General features: G+C 39.0%; 1 protein-coding gene across 1 annotated transcript; it reads right to left on the reverse strand.

Moving 5' to 3' along the window:
* Window positions 1-4909: 4909 nt before the first annotated feature.
* On the reverse strand, window positions 4910-15559 carry LOC113496621. Its single transcript, XM_026875897.1, has 14 exons — window positions 15332-15559; window positions 15194-15251; window positions 14731-14872; window positions 14132-14372; window positions 13548-13712; window positions 13076-13221; window positions 12429-12643; window positions 11969-12048; window positions 11582-11805; window positions 10980-11202; window positions 6473-6596; window positions 6086-6230; window positions 5514-5650; window positions 4910-5113 (listed from the first exon to the last, which is right to left on the reverse strand). The coding sequence occupies exons 1-14, from the start codon at window positions 15455-15457 to the stop codon at window positions 5001-5003; spliced, it is 2139 nt and encodes a 712-aa protein (XP_026731698.1). The 5' UTR covers window positions 15458-15559; the 3' UTR covers window positions 4910-5000.
* Between the last annotated feature and the right edge of the window lie 993 nt (window positions 15560-16552).

Consider the following 16552-nt stretch of genomic DNA (forward strand, 5'->3'; position numbering starts at 1 on the left):
AGGGGCAAATTAAAATTAAAAAAATAATAATTAAAAAGCTTTTATTGACATAAAAATACAGACAAAATAAAGTATGTATTTAGATAATAATGAAAATTCGTCCTGTGACATTGTTCTGACCATAAAATGAAATTTATTGTCTGTCATAAAAAAACAATACACCACGAAGTAAGCTTTTTACTTTTCTTCTTAAGGAGGAAAATTAACAAAATTGACTCGAATTATTTTATGAACGCTGAAAGAATTCGATTTCTGTAAAAATAAGGAAGAATGTGCTTCATAAGATTTTATTTAATGGGCATACCAAGATTAAGGGCGTGTCTGTTTTATTAATTACTAGCTGTTACCCGCGACTTCGTTCGCGTGGTTAAGAAATAATATATTTTCTCGAAATAAATCGTAGCCTATGTGCTAATCCAGGATGTCAGCTAACTCTATAACAAATTTTATTAAAATTGGTTTAGCCGTTTTTACGTGAAGAAGTAACAAACACACGCACTCACAAACTTTCGCCTTTTTAATATTAGTGGGATACACAAAAAGCGCTAAGAATAAAAAATCTCTTAATGCTCCAAAAATTGAGTGAACCACATCAACAAACAACGATAAAACAATCGATACCAACGCAAATGTATTAATCACAAACCGATATGTCTCCACACGCACAATCAATACGTAATTATCTCATTAAATCTGCACGAATTCAAAACAATTTACCATTTACCGGTAAGCGCCGGCTGACCCAATAAATGCGTTCCCGATTGTCCAAACATTCCCTGAATAGAACAATATGATTGAGTAATAAGAAGATAATTATTGCACGTGGCCCCAACGATAAACATTGTATGGGGAGCGTAAACAATGTACGATCGCGGTACTGTTGCACACAAAAATCACATTGCTGTGTTAATTATGTTGCGCGAACCTCGTTAAATGTCGGAGATCTACCACAAACAATTGAAGTAATATTATAGCTGTTGTGGGAGAGTGAGAGCGCATTACCAGGTGTTGAGCAGCATCTCGCTTTCACACCGTTAAGAGGCGGTGAAAGGTTCTCTGAAGCGAAGTGGGCAAGCATTGCAACATAAAGTTTTCTACTCTCAAACTGAAAGAAATTCTGTTTTTTCAAATTTCCTCCATTCGTAATTTTAACTCTTTAGATTTGTTGGTTAGGTACGTCTATCATTTCTATAAGGTACAATAAATTGAGACTTGGAACACATTTCAGCTCTTTCTTGTACCTTCTATCTGATCTACTAAATTCGCTACTCATACCATACCTAATGACAAGATTTTGGTCCTTTTCGATGCTACATTACTATTTGTTCTGAAAAGAGCAAATTACGAGTACCTTCTAACCATCAACGTCTTATTTTTTAAGATCGACTGTACCTTCAGTAAATATATCGTCACGTCAATGATCCATCATAACGCAAGAGATTGGGATTAAGAGGGCAGAGGAAACACCGCATATTTATGTGCAATTTTTTAATGATTTAAAGCCACGCCTGGTTCTCTGTCGTAACACATGAATGGAGTAATATTAAATTTGCAGAATAATGGCTATTTTAGTTTAAGTGTGTCGAACGTGTGCTTAATTGTTATAGTTTACTCCAGAAACCTCCTTTTGAAATAGGTTTTGGACGGGACGTAATTTTGATGCAATTGTATTTTTAAAGTGCAGAATTGAGTTATATTGAATAGATACTATGGATGGAAGTTCTATACATCTTTCTTTGCTTACATTGAATTTCAAATTTGCAGACGGGAAAACTCGTACTGGGATCTCGAAATACTAGCTCATATTTGGAAGAAATGCTTAACACAATGTAGACTTTCATTATGTGCGCCAAGTTAATTCAGAGAGATGCAATGCTCTCTCTATATTTAATTCCGACAGACCTTTATTTGGTCGTTCTAAAACTAAGTAGTATTTCGATATTTTTCTTTAGTGTTTTGGCTTTGTTCTCCTAAATACTTGGTCCATTATAACAAAGCGCATTTCCCCAGCAAATCAATATCGGTAACTACCAACATATTGTGGTTGAAACAATGTATGTTCTTCATGCCCCATTTGGACATATTATATGAGTATATTTGCCGACTGCTCGCACAATAGCTCACGGAAATGGCAGAAAAACTCATTAGTGCGAGTTGTGGAGAAACTTGGAAGATGAAATGATGGATGACAAAGGCTGTGATAACTCTTATTTGACGTGAAGGATATTATGCAGGTTGGATTTAGTTTCGTTGGTGATAACAGCTTTAAGGTTTTGGATCTATGGTAGGTACTTTTAAACAATTATTACTCAGTGTAGGTAAGTGCTTTAAGTAGGTACATTCCTAGTAAATTGTATATTATTTACATCTTTATCTGTTTTATGATTTTTGCGCCTTGTCAGACCAAAGTATAACTCTCGTTATCGTTTCGGAAATACAGTAGCTGAAATACCTAAATTGCCGTCTTTGATACGATATGGAAAAATCGTCAATACAATTATAAAATTACTAGGTTATTTTGCACTTCGTGTAATATTGGTTGCATCATCATTCTAAAAAATCATTGGTAAAATATTGACCAATAGACGTCCGTCTACGATCATATTTCGTTATACATAAATAACAACCCTCTTTTTGCGTCGGGGGTTAAAAAAAGATACCGACTGATGTTACAAATTAATTAATTTTGGTTTTATCTGCACACAAAAAGGGCAAAGCAATAAAAATTACTTATTCATGAACTTTTTTTCGGGGGATCTCAAAATGATTCCAAGCACGTTGACTAAAAAATAATAAATTTCGGACGTTGGTCGGGATCAGGGATGTATGCATATGCAATTTCGGATTCGGTTACGAATATGCATATAATTATTATATCGGTTTCGGATATGGATATGAAGAGATACAGGATTATAAATTTGTATCGATTGTGGACTTTTTATGAGATAGTAAAAAGGAAAAGTTACATTAAAAGGTGATTGTCATCGGTTACACATGACATCGAATTTCGGATAATCTGTATTTTTGGTTATATTTACGTACATTACTGGCCGCATTGCGTTTTGATCTACATTTTGATGAAATCTATTCACGAAGCTTTGTTTGTTATCGGTTGATGCGTAGCGTTAGCAAACTATGTCATACGCGTAAAAGCCTCGTCTATTGTTTGCTAAAATTGTGAACGCCGAATTTTATTGTTGAAACTTAAATTGAGTTTTAATTTTTCGCTTTTGATCGGTACCGGCGAGTAATTGGCGAAAACTATATCATGCTTTTGAAATTTTTACCGATTTAATTTTGAACAGAATCTGATAACTTTTAATGCTTTATCTACTTGTGCCACGAAAATAAGAAACCAAAAGTCAAATCGAAGATTATCATCAGGCATTTAATAAAAAAAAGGATTGGATTTTTTTTTGTCGTCTTGCAAAACATAAATGGATCAACTACATTGACTGAAACTTAGCGGTGACGTAAGCTACAAGTTCTTACTGCACTTCTTCTAAACTTTTGAGTGCACGGATAACCGAGTAGTTTAATACACCACGCTAAACCCACTGTGTGCGATATGTCGCAGTTTCGATCCCAGCTTAGGACAAGCGTTCGTGTGAGCCACGAAATCAAGTACTGAGGGTACAGTAAATTATGAATGTGACTTGATTTTTATAAAACCAACACAGCCCCGAAATCTACGTTTTTCCTTTTTGGATTCTGATAAGGCCAACAATACATGTGTAATATTTTCAATCATCTATCTGACGAATATAAATCAATAGATACATATACAGTAGGTACCTACTTTTACACCCAATCGTCATTCCTATTTAATTGGACTAGTTGACGCGATAAGTACCTTAGTTAGTTCTATTTTTTCTGCAGAGGATAACGTATCTACTGTCTGGAGACAAGATTAGGTATAGACTTATAGAGATCCAGTATGAAGGTACATACCTAACCTATATCTTATTTTTAGAATCAACATTAACGATACACTAAAAACATGAAACTATTGTATACGGGATCCGATCGATATCTCCCCACAAAGTTTACTCGAACATCAAAGCGCGGTACAATTCATCGGCGTATTTATTTATTTAAAAACTCGTTACTCTCGCGTTTTATTCTTCTGATCTTTCGATTTGTGTTTCACGACTCTCGTTATGATGCTACTTAATTATGGACTAAGAGTTGTGGCTTTAAAGGTTTTTATATTGCTGGAAGTTTAGGTATTCGTCTATTTGTGACTGTTTTTTTTTTTCTTTGCTACTTATAAGTGATGTACGCTTTACGCTGTTACTCCATCTAGTAATATACCTATCTATATTTCCACAATCAGAGGAGCTCGTGGCTAAGCTATAACCGCATGAGTGAATCGATCACAAGTTAAGCTTTACTTGACGCGGTTGGTTCGCAGATGGGTGACCGTCTTTGTCATAACGAGTTCCTCCGTGTTTCGGAAGGCACGTTAAATTGTGGGTCCCGGCTGTTATTCCTACATCTTAGACAGTCGTTACAGGTAGTCAGAAGCTTGAAAAGTCTGACAACCAGTCTACCCCAACATAGTTGGGAAAAAGCTAGGCCGATGATGATTTCCACAATCAAAGTTTCAATTATTATACTATATTAAGTTTTAAATGTTAAGGTTTTGAATGTGTGTAGACAAACGTTAAAAGTTACTTAAAAAAATGGCGAAGTGGAAGTCGGACTCACAAGACACAAGCGCAACGTACAAATAGGCAAAAGATAAAGAAATACGAAGATATCAACTTTCTAGATATCACGGTTCATGTGATTTAGCCTAGTGACGAACGAAAGCACGGGCAGCGGAGCAGTGATAGTGGCCTTTTATTTTGTTTTGACCCTTTGGGTAAGGAACCTTAAAAAGGAGACTCCAATGAAACATAATAGGTATAACAAAACTAAAAATACTTTTATTTGTCTATACATTGATTCAAGGCACTGTTTCACATAGGTAAATAGGTACTAGTACCAAGTGTGTATCAAAAAGGCAATTTATTCACAATCTTGTTGCTTATAAATACATATTTCGTTATGTGGTACTTCAGCTCTTCTCCCATTGTTGTCACTTCAGCCAGATCCTCCGTAGGAGGTTCTGAAAGCAATACATTTTTCTAAATTAATCAATCAATAAATTATTAGATTCATACAGTTTATTGTGCCAAAATAATATTCTATCTACAATAAAAATAAAACAAAATGTTTACTAACATGTTCTACGCTACTGTAATATTACTGACATTTAAAAGGTGTTAATTTTCCTTACTTTAATATTGAATTTTGATTGTTTTGAAGCAGTTCACTGAATTAAAGTTTATTTTTAGTTATCTTCAGCTTAATAGCAATAAATAATGTGTCAGTTATTATTCACTCTAACAAACGATATAAAGACTATTTCACAATGACGTTCAAAGGTTCACAATGGCGTTGTCAACTCTTTAAAAAACCTCGCAGTATATCTTTACTTAATAAAAGAGGTATGAGCTTAAACTTACCTAAATTCTGCCACACAGCTGGTGGAAACACGGGTTGTTGCGAGAATACAAAGACAGTTTTGGAATCCCTCTGCAAACCTTTCGTTCCAGCATTCTCTTTTCTTGTCATCTCAACGCGATACCAGAAGGCCGGCTTCCTATTGATATTATAAGAACGAATTAAGGGAAAATAGCTTAAAAAGTTATTTTGGTGTCACGTAAATGAACGATGTACATGCATAAGACAAAATTGGCAGAAATTATCAACTGTAAGGTCAGGTTTTTTTTCTAAGCAGTTTTGGTAAAACCTCCTTTCAGCTAGGCCAGGTATAAAGCCTGTCGAATAACCAAAAGGATCGTACAGCTAAATAGGTTATGGCTAATATTGTATTACAGCCGTGAGAGATGAAATCCGCTGAACATAAAATCTTGTCAAAAATAATATTTCTTAAGCACGTAAGTAATGTCTAAAATAGACATGCGCCAGTTTTCATAAGAATCATCATCTTAATTACAGAACACGCGAATAAGTTATTACCTCTGATAATAACAGATTTGGCGTTACATTGTCTTAAGAACATTTGCATACTTACTTCAAATGATCCTGCACTATATTGTTAGCTATAGGCATGCAGATCCTCTGTACGGGGTCACTCATCAATTGTCCCACAGTCCTTATTGGTGACTTCTCTGATACATAATGTTCTAGAAGACGAGATGCTATGGGTTTTAGACTGGCTGCGGAAAAAAACATCGGTTTTAATTACGTTCTTAATAAGGTTGAAATATTTCAGTATTATATAAAATAGTAGCTAACGCAGCAAAGACATTATTCAAAGGGAAATCTGATGTAGGAGAAATACATTTATACAATCAAATTGTATCGGAATCTTTTAAGACTAAGCATTATAGATCAAATTTATTTAAATGAAGCTTATAATCACTCCGCATAATGAATACGTAAATTAAGGTTTATTTACCAAAATCTACTCTCAAGCAATTTTCAGCGCGATGAAGATGTTCTAAACACACATGGACCTGCGCGAACTTCATCAGCAAACCCTTCCACGGACTTATGTCAATCTCGTCTGTTATTAAGGGTACCTATAAAAAAAACAACTTTCTGTTATTCATTTTGCTTTGCTTCTATAAGTATTTTTATAAACCCCCGAGGCAAAAAAGGGGTTTTATAATTTTGATGTGTCTGTGGCATCATAGATACATACATTTCGTAGACGAAAGGGAAGAGGACGACAACAAGAGGGAAAAGGTGCCCATCACCAACGCACCGAGCGACGAGCCTCTTAACCTCGCCCCTGGCGAGGCAACAGAGGCTCCAGTGGAGGCGGTTACCAGCGTCCTGCGACACCCGGGTCCATCCATGGACCAGGAGATGTCTGCAGACACGCCGGCCCGGCCCCGGGAATCTACCCCGGAGGCTGTCGACTGGTGGAGGCGCGTCGAGAACGAGGCGAGGGAGGAGATGCTGCTGGGTAGTGATGGACCCGACAGCTCCCCGACCAAACCCCATTAAAGCCATTCAGGCCAACCTCCAGCACAGCCGGACTGCATCGGCCATGTTGTGCAGGCAGCTGGAGGACTCTACCGAGACCATAGCCCTAATCCAAGAGCCGTGGATTAGGAAGGGCAGGATTTGTGGTCTCACCAACGCAGGACACAAACTGATTGTCAACAGCACCGTAAGTAACCCACGTACTTGCCTACTAATACCAAAACATTACAATGCAATAATCATGACTGAGTTCTGTTCCAGGGATCTCACGGCTGTGAGGCTCCTGGTAGACCCATCCAATAGCCTATCGAGTGTCGTAATAGCATCTGCCTACCTGCCGGGCGACGAGGTCACACCGACGGCTTCGCTGGTCGCACTAATCACCCGGTGCGAAGAAGAAGGTCTGGAACTCATCATCTCAGCGGACTGCAACGCGCACCACGTCATTTGGGGCATGGATAAGTCCAACGCGAGAGGTGAGGAACTCATGAATTACCTTTTTTCCACTAACCTTAATATCCTCAACAGGGGCTCAAAGAAGACCTTTGTAACCTCAAGAGCGCAAACAATAATCGACATCACCCTAGCCACCGAACGGATATCTCAGCACGTTTCAAACTGGCATGTGTCTGACGAGCTAACCTGTTCGGACCACAGGTGGATTCGGTACCAACTAAAAATGGCCATCGCTCCTGCAACACCAAGACGAAACCCCCGGAAGATAGACCGCAACAAGTTCAGAAGCTTAACCGCGGAAGGTCTGAGGGAGGCAGACGCCGAAATCCACCACAGCACCACTGCAGACATCGAGAAGCATGTGGAACAAGTAACGCATCTCTTGAATGACTGCTTTGAGAAAGCCTGTCCTTCAACACTACCCCAGGTCAAACCGAGGGGTGCGAACCAATGGTGGGGACCTGAGCTAGACAAACTCCGCCACAGGACAAGACAACTGTTCAACAGAGCAATGAACACCAAATACCAAGAAGACTGGGAGCTCTATAAGGAAGCCCAGCGACGTCTAAAGAAGCGTATCCGACTCAGGAAGACGGAAGCCTGGAGACGTTTCTGCGAAGGTATTTCAAGCAACAACCAAGCAGTCAAGGTAAAAAAGATCCTATCATGCGAACCTGAGCGCAATATAGGATCCCTTAAAAAACCTGACGGTGAATACACCAGAACCGACGATGAAACATGCGAACTTCTACTCCAAACCCACTTCCCGGGCTGTAGGATTACCACGGAGAAAGGATGGCTGGGAACGGAGGTACACGTGCCGCAGGCGTCGGACTGGAGCACCGCCCGAAGAATTGTCGACGAAGACAAAGTCAGATGGGCAATAAACACCTTCCTCCCCTTTAAAACAGCGGGCCTAGATGGGATATTCCCGGGTCTGCTGAAATGGAGCGCCGAGGGGCTGATAAAGCATCTGGTAGGTATCTACAGAGCCTGTCTGGCCTTCCGGTACACCCCGCAAAAGTGGAGAGAAGTGAAAGTAGTATTCATACCGAAACCCGGCAAGAGTGACTACACACAACCAAAGTCCTACAGACCTATCAGCCTGACATCCTTCCTTCTGAAGACGATGGAAAGGCTCTGCGACAGGGACATTAGGTCAAACGCGCTACTACAACATCCGCTTCACCCAAACCAGCACGCCTACAGCGCGGGCAAATCAACAGAATCGGCACTACACAGTGTGGTCAGCACGATCGAAAGAGACTTATCGGCAAAGCAGTCGACCCTGGGAGTCTTCATAGACATTGAGGGAGCCTTTGACAAAACCAACTTTACTAGCATTGCAAAGGCTCTAGTACGACATGGCGTTGATCCAACGGTAGCCGGATGGATAGATGACATGCTCAGGAACAGGGCCATACAACTCACCGTAAATGACACAACCAGGGCCATGGTGGCGAGAGGCTGTCCTCAAGGTGGAGTCCTTTCGCCGCTTCTGTGGAACCTGGTGGTCGACGAGCTCATCACAAGACTCAACGCACAACGCCATTTCACGGTGGGCTACGCGGACGACATCACCGTCCTAATCAGCGGACCATGCGAGAGTACTTTGTGCAATCTTATGAGCTCTGCTCTAAGGACAGTCGAAAAATGGTGCATAGACCACGAGCTTTCCGTAAATCCAACGAAGACGGAACTCATACTATTCACCAACAAACGCAAACTGCCAAGCCTAAAACTACCAAAACTATTCAACACCGAACTCTGTTTGACCAGTGACGTCAAATATCTGGGAGTGACCCTGGATAACAAACTGCTATGGAATAAACATGTAGAACAAAAACTCAACAAAGCCTGCATCACCTTTTGGCAATGTAAAAGACTAATGGGGAAAAGATGGGGCCTTTCACCCAAGATTACCCTGTGGTTGTACACAGCCGTAATAAGGCCAATCATCACATATGGAGCGGTAGTATGGTGGCCCAGGACCAAACTAACTACCGCCATGGATAAACTACAAAGCTTCCAAAGGCTAGCATGCTGTGCTGTCACAGGATGCATGAGAACAACACCAACAGCGGCTCTGGAAGTGCTGCTTGGACTGCCACCGCTGGATCTCTTCATACAACAAGAGGCAGCGGTGGCTGCTACAAGACTACAACACTCGGGACTGTGGCGCGCACAATCTAGAGGTCATGGTGACATATGGCACAAAAGCCTTGAGTCCATACCAATGCTGAATGCACCATGTGACCGAATACCTAGGATGTATGTCTTCAACAAAGCATACACGATACAAACTACAGAAAACAAACAAGATTCCTCGGGAATACACGAGGTACGCGTCTACACAGATGGCTCAAAGACGGACTCAAGCACGGGCGCAGGAGTATTCTCAATGGACTTGAACATCAACATATCAATACCTCTGGGTGCAGATAACTCGATCTTCCAGTGCGAGTGTGTAGCCATCACCCAGGCGGCCAGAGCTATAGAAAGAAGAGGGATCCAGGACCAAGCCATCAGGATTCTCTCCGATAGCATAGCGGTTCTGAAGGCACTGGACAACTACATCATCACATCGTCGCTGATACAAGAGTGTCACCAAGCACTTGAGCGCATTGCTGCAAGCAACATGGTGACCCTGCAATGGATAAAAGGCCACAGCGGACCCCTAGGAAACGACGCTGCTGATCAGCTGGCAAGGAGGGGATCGGACACGCGGATCCTTGGCCCCCGGCCATACCTGCCTGTGCCCTTTGGCCAGTGCAGGTCATGGCTAAGGCGACAGACTACTAACAATCACAACAATCGCTGGGCTACAGTTAACGGCTGCAGACAGTCAAGGGAGGCGGTCCCTATCCGTTCACCGAAACTGTCTCGCGGCCTGATTGGGCTAAAGCGGGTCGACTTACGAATAGTGGTGGGCTCGCTGACCGGGCACATTCCACTCAATAAACACCTTTTCACCATCAATGTTACAGATAGTCCACTATGTAGAGGCTGTCTTCAACATGAAGAATCAGCGGCACACGTGCTCCTGGAGTGCACGGGGGTCGCGGAATGCCGGGCAGGGATCCTCGGTTCACCGAGCTCCGTCACAGAAGCCTGCGAACGTCCCAGGAGACTTCTGCGCTTCTGGAGGGAGTTGGGATGGCTGGACTGACAGCCTCCCAAAGCCACCTGACGCACAATGGGCCGACTTAGAGCCTACGTGCGGAAAAAGGAGCCCATCACCAAGTACCAAGTACCAAGGCATCATAGATACCGAACCAATAGAGCGATTTCAATGTAGTTTGTTTTATATTAAAGGTCATGATTGTTAAACATCGATCGAGCCAATTACAAATCACGTTAAAGTTGCCGGGGTTGGAATTTTTTCTTAATAGCTGAATGAATTATCTAGGTAATGTTAAATGCAATAGAGTGTACCCCAGATTCGCTCACCTTACTTACTCTAGTACCTATAAGTCTTTTTGTCCTTTTACTTTCCATCAATACCATATTCAACTAACCTCATTAACATCCTTCTTCTCACTGACAAGTCCATGTTTCTTCAACGAAGCAAAGTCATCGACGGTCAGCTCATTCGGGTCGTCCTCATAGAAAGACTCGCAGTCCAAGCGTATGGAATGTTCAGCACTTGTTAGACTCTCGAAAGGGTTGAGTGTGAAGTCACCGCCGCTCATAGTCATGTCTTGGATCGTCTGGTTTATTTGTTCTATCGATTCATGGGTTCTGGAAGAATTATAGGATATTGAATCTGAATATGCCATAAGTTTTTTTTCTAATTATTGTTTTGATCAAGTTTTTATACAGTTTTGCTTCGTATTGTGCTTGGCCTATAAATATACTTTGGTATACTTACTTATGTTTTTATACTTTAGTACATTTAACCTAGAGGAAACCACTTTGTCTTTTTTAGTTAAATATGTCTAAGGTTTTGTAGTGCAAGATTGAGGAAACATGGAGATGCTTAATCCAAGAACAATCGCTTTACCCAGCTTTTGGTCGAGACCGATCTAATAAGGTAACCATAAAACAATTAAAAATGAACCACATACAGCTCCCCGGGCGCAATCGACTGACATTACTACTATAAAGCTATAAACTTTACCTTGCATCGTTATTCCAAATCCCAGCGATAAAGAAGGAATGTTCTAGAAGAGACATTGTCCTAGTGTATTCCCACATGGTCTTCTCCGTACCCACTTGAGCAACCAACGATAACGCTTGTGGTGGACTTGAACGGAGATTCTTCAGTACTTTCGATGCTTGGGAGTGGCCTCGCGATAGCTTTAGAACTAATTTTGATAGGTACGTCTTGTTGTTGGCGTCTATCTGTAGAATGTTATAGATAATGTTTTATTTAGTGCATGCTAGTAGTTGTGATAACCTAGTGGCAACTAAACTGCCATTAAACTGCCAAGTCAAAGTTCTCGAGTGCGAGATCCCGGCGTTTTTAACAATCATCATTTTGGTGATGTAAAAATATAAAACTTACAAATGGTCGTATTTTTCCTGACGATATGAATTTGAGGGCTTGAATCAACAATGTTATCAATTCCTCTGCAGTCTCACAATCTGAAGCAAAATGTGATTTAATAAGTTTTTATAATGCTTCAAACTACATACCTACACTCCCCATTTGTTTAGATACTTAAAAAAAGGTAAACACTTTAGTTGTATTTTTTGCCTAAAAACTCAGTGTAGATGTAAAACAGCAGTAAGGATTAAATATGACCTCGATGGTTTTATAAGTACCATAAAAATATCAGTTATTTATTTAATAGTCATGTATGTGGTTATATAAAAAGACATGGTTGTAAGGTTTTTTATCTTTTTAAAGTTTTTTTTTACTTTTTTATACTTATGGAGCACATACAGTATTTACAATAGAATCATTATTCAAAAAACTCTATTTAGAGTTAGGTGAGCGAAAGAGCAATAATTGCATAACTGACCTCTTAAAATATCCCACAGTTTATAAGTAAAATCATTGCTAGACCCAATGGTGTTCATATCGTTAAGACACTGTCGTAGTGTAGTGGTATCCTCAGAGACACATATACACCCGCCTGTGGGACACTCGGCTGTGTACGCGTACGTTTCTGTCTCGTTCAGTAACTCGTTAACGCGTTTGGAATTGTTAGGACGTTTTGAGCCTGGGACGTTGTGTCTGGAAATTAAGTTTTGGGTTGAGAGATTTGTTTGTATCATATACAGCGTGATACTTCATTAGTGACATTAATTCATTGTATTCGTAAGGCAGCGGGCAGAGATTGGAGAAGGAGAGTTGAACATTGACTTTAGTGGCGTGCCATGGGAAAGACTTGTCTATTAGAGGACTGATGAAGATGACATCACATGGCTTCGACAAATATCTGCTTAATAATTGAAGAACAAAGTAATACTTTTAGCCTTAGGGCCTGCACTTCTTAAGTTTTCTATAGTTAAGACAATGGTTTGTTTTTTCATACGGCGCTTTAGCGACTACTTATAGGGGCAGGAATATCTGCGAATTTCTAGCTTTTAAACAGTGATTATACCTATGTTTGTAATAAACAAACTCTTACTTGACTGTTAATAATATATGATAAGCAACACATACCTAATTGACGCTGTTTCCAGATTAACTGATGATAAACCTGCCGCCGTCATGTCCACTAACAGCTGGTTCATATTGTGTAGTGCACAAACAGACCTCCAGATTGCATTGCAAGGACTTGCTAGATGACCAACTATAACTTCTTGTTCCTGTAATAGTAATAATGGTATTGCCTGAATAGTTATTACAAAGCATCAATGCTTCGGATTCTAGGAGCCCTTAATAAGACTTTCCATTGACTTTGATTGTTTATGTAAGCTAGGAGGCACTCTAGATTGGATAGCGGTAACTTACTTGGAACCACAATAGTCTAACAGACAGATTTTTCGTTAGGCTGAATTATAATTAAAATCATGAGTTGATGCGAGTTGAACTGCGTCCCCGCGTCAGCTCGTGATTACGGCTTCCTGATAGGTAAACAGTGATAACTACTGTTAAGTAACAGTTATTAAATAAACAGTAATACTACACTTACAAAATTAACTTTACAGCTGATAAATGGTGTATGTAAGCTTTTGCCTGACCATTCACAGCGCAGCTCTGTGATGCCGCCGTGTGGAGCGTTAACCAGCTCATCTGTGTTATGAGAGCCATACGACATACCAGCTATTAAGTACTTGCAGTCTATTATTGTTGAAATCTGAAATTAACATAATTGGGTCCACTAAATTCACAGAAGTTTTAGATTTTTACAGGCCTGTGCAGCATGAGTTTCAGCTTGATAACATATTTTACATTCAGGATGTGGAGTACTCTGAGTACAAATACTCTGAGATCTGTTAAAAACTATGCAAGCACAGTGTAGTCTTTTTATAAGTTAAACAAGATGGTAATCAATAAGTCCACTGAGAGACTCCTTCAACAAAGGACAACAAAAAAGTCTCAGTGACCGACATTCAGGTCTTCACTGTGCAACAACTTGTATTATAATATCTGTCCACTGGCTTGGCCAAGGCCTACCTAATTTAATTTTAAATCTTAAACTGCAAACATTTTCATTGTACTGACATGTTATATAATAAGATAAAAAGACTATCTGTGACTGTTAACTTTTCTTACCATATCAGAACTTAATCCTTCCTGCTTAGCATATTCCTCTGTCAACAGATCCAAATCCACGTCATCCTGGTTCATACTTCCCTCATAGGTGACCAGTCCTCTAGCAAAGTGTGTGCTGTCTGATTGGATGGTAAGTAATAAAGGTTTCCCTTCTTCAATAGGATTGGTCAATACCCATAATGGTATTGCATCCTCTGTTGTTACTTGGTCTCGGTTTTTGTTGTAGAGATTTGCTATTTCCCTGAAAGGCGATAATGTAGGCATGTAAATCAGGAAATCAGGTAGTTCAGGTTTAAGTTAACAAGACAAATAAATTAGTCTTTAAAGAAGGTTGTATAAAATTCAATGTATACAATTTTAAATTGAATGTGTTTATAAAATCAACGGAAATTGTGATTGTTGTTTTTAAAACCAATACCATTTCATATAGATTTATTAGAAAAGAATATAAAACATAATCAACACCTAAAAAAATATATTTCATGATTATAAACTTAAATGATTACAACTTAAAATACCAAGATAATTTCACCACGCTAAGAGTTATATTTATCACGAACGTCAAAATAAAATCATAATTCAAAATATAGGTATCTTACCGAGCTGTTTCAATGTTCAAAGGCGTATGAGTTCCCTCTTCCTTACTCCATAGAGTTGGTTCATCAGTTATCATTGTATCATCCAATATTGTGTGTAAACTTAGATCAAGTTTCAGTGGCGATCCGGTTAGCTCCAACTCCTCTGGAAATGTAAAGATAAGATTTTATATCACAGATGATGCCTTTTAGAACAAAAATTGACATGAAACAGTCAGGATAAGGCGTGGTTTGATTTCTATTAATAGTAGCCTATGCTTACAGCTTCTAGTTTAACAATGATTCTAGACCAACATTTACGTAAGTATCGGCATCCCACACCAAATCCTCTGCACGAATAAATCGATTTAAGCCTTCTCTAAATACAGAAAATTCGATCCGGTTATTCACATTTTGTCTAAGTAAACAATCCGGTAAAAAATGTCTTATTAACCCAACATAAGTAACTATATTCATTGAAACTTACCAGATTCATTTCTGTTGTTTTTTGTGTAATTATCGGATACAATAGATGCTTGTTTAGTCTGAAAACAATAAGACATGAATGTTATTAAATTATTATTAGTTAAGCGGCGAGAACGCTATTTATTTTGTTTTTATTTACCTTATTGCAAACAAGAACAATATCCCTTTTAGATTTCGTAAACATTTCTACATAACTCGGACTTTTTTGTTTTAATACGCAATGTTTAGGATAATTTTGACACAGAGGCTTTATTAAATTATCCATGATTATTAACGCACGAAGATAATCACAGATAATAAGGTATAAAGGTTTTAATTACAAATACAGTCCGTTGTGTTCGTTTACCGATTTGAATTTGGAATGTTATGATTTTGACGTCTTTGTTTTGACATTGACATTAGCCGTGATGTGATTATTATCATTGGATAGTCTGTGGTGAAGGTGATGAAGGTGTATTTTATTTTATTGTCAAAGATGGAGCGCAAACTAAAGTGCTTCATATAGTAGAAAATTTTAAAGTATATAAAAATTCAGCCCCATAAAACATTAGAAACATTCAACTACTAAGACTCCTGTAGATGGCGCTTTAGTAACATTGTGTAAAACACTCAATAGATGGGGCTAGCTGTTTGCAAATGGTTTAAATGGTATTCATTAAACAAAAGTGCTTTTCTTTTTTCATTTTAATAAATTCGTTTTTCCATCTATTTCTAATGTAAAGTGATGACGTATTTCCAAAAACTATTTGAGATTAAAGCATCACTCTGCAATTTGTACGAGTCGACTAGTTTTATTTAGTACCAGTTTTTACGGAACATAGAAGTTATTTACCTCGCCTTAGTTGTAGTATACCTGCCAACTAACTTACAACCTTAAACTAGCAATATATTTAATCATGCTTTTCATAAAATCGTTTATTTCGTAATTAAAAACGTATACATACGTATATATACTTTGTTGGTCTTTGGCATCAGTTTCACGGTATTATTTTGGTAAATAGGTAGGTAATCATAATAACTACTAAAAGTCCTTTTTTTAGGTTCCTAACCAAAATCTTAAAAACGGAACCCTGCTACATAGGCTCTGCTCCGCTTTGTCAGTCCGCTCCGTCCCCAGGCCTCGTTAGACATATGACTTTTACGCAAACGATATATTTCTGTGGTGTACAAAATATCTAAAAATAGAGTTCGAGGTTAAGTAACTGTTGGTACGGTCATCAATTCGAAAGACAACCTTTTTTTTTAGAAATTTCTTTTTCTTTTTCGGTTCTCGCACAGGTTTTTTCTTGCTTACTTGTACCACATTAACATAATGTTGGCAGGTACTACGAACAGGCACATCTGGCCTGATTAGATTATT

The sequence above is a fragment of the Trichoplusia ni genome, chromosome 8 (genome assembly GCF_003590095.1).
Source record: "Trichoplusia ni isolate ovarian cell line Hi5 chromosome 8, tn1, whole genome shotgun sequence".
Taxonomy (NCBI): domain Eukaryota; kingdom Metazoa; phylum Arthropoda; class Insecta; order Lepidoptera; family Noctuidae; genus Trichoplusia; species Trichoplusia ni.

Bases quoted from the DNA above. Each gene is read 5' to 3' on its own strand.
- LOC113496621 (XM_026875897.1), bottom strand. From the start codon at position 15,457: ATGGATAATTTAATAAAGCCTCTGTGTCAAAATTATCCTAAACATTGC. The intron at 13,713-14,131 runs GTAAGAAAAGTT...TGTTAATTTCAG, and splicing joins AAGGATTAAGTTCTGATATG to ATTTCAACAATAATAGACTG. The intron at 5,114-5,513 runs GTAAGTTTAAGC...TATTGCTTTCAG, and splicing joins AGCTGTGTGGCAGAATTTAG to AACCTCCTACGGAGGATCTG.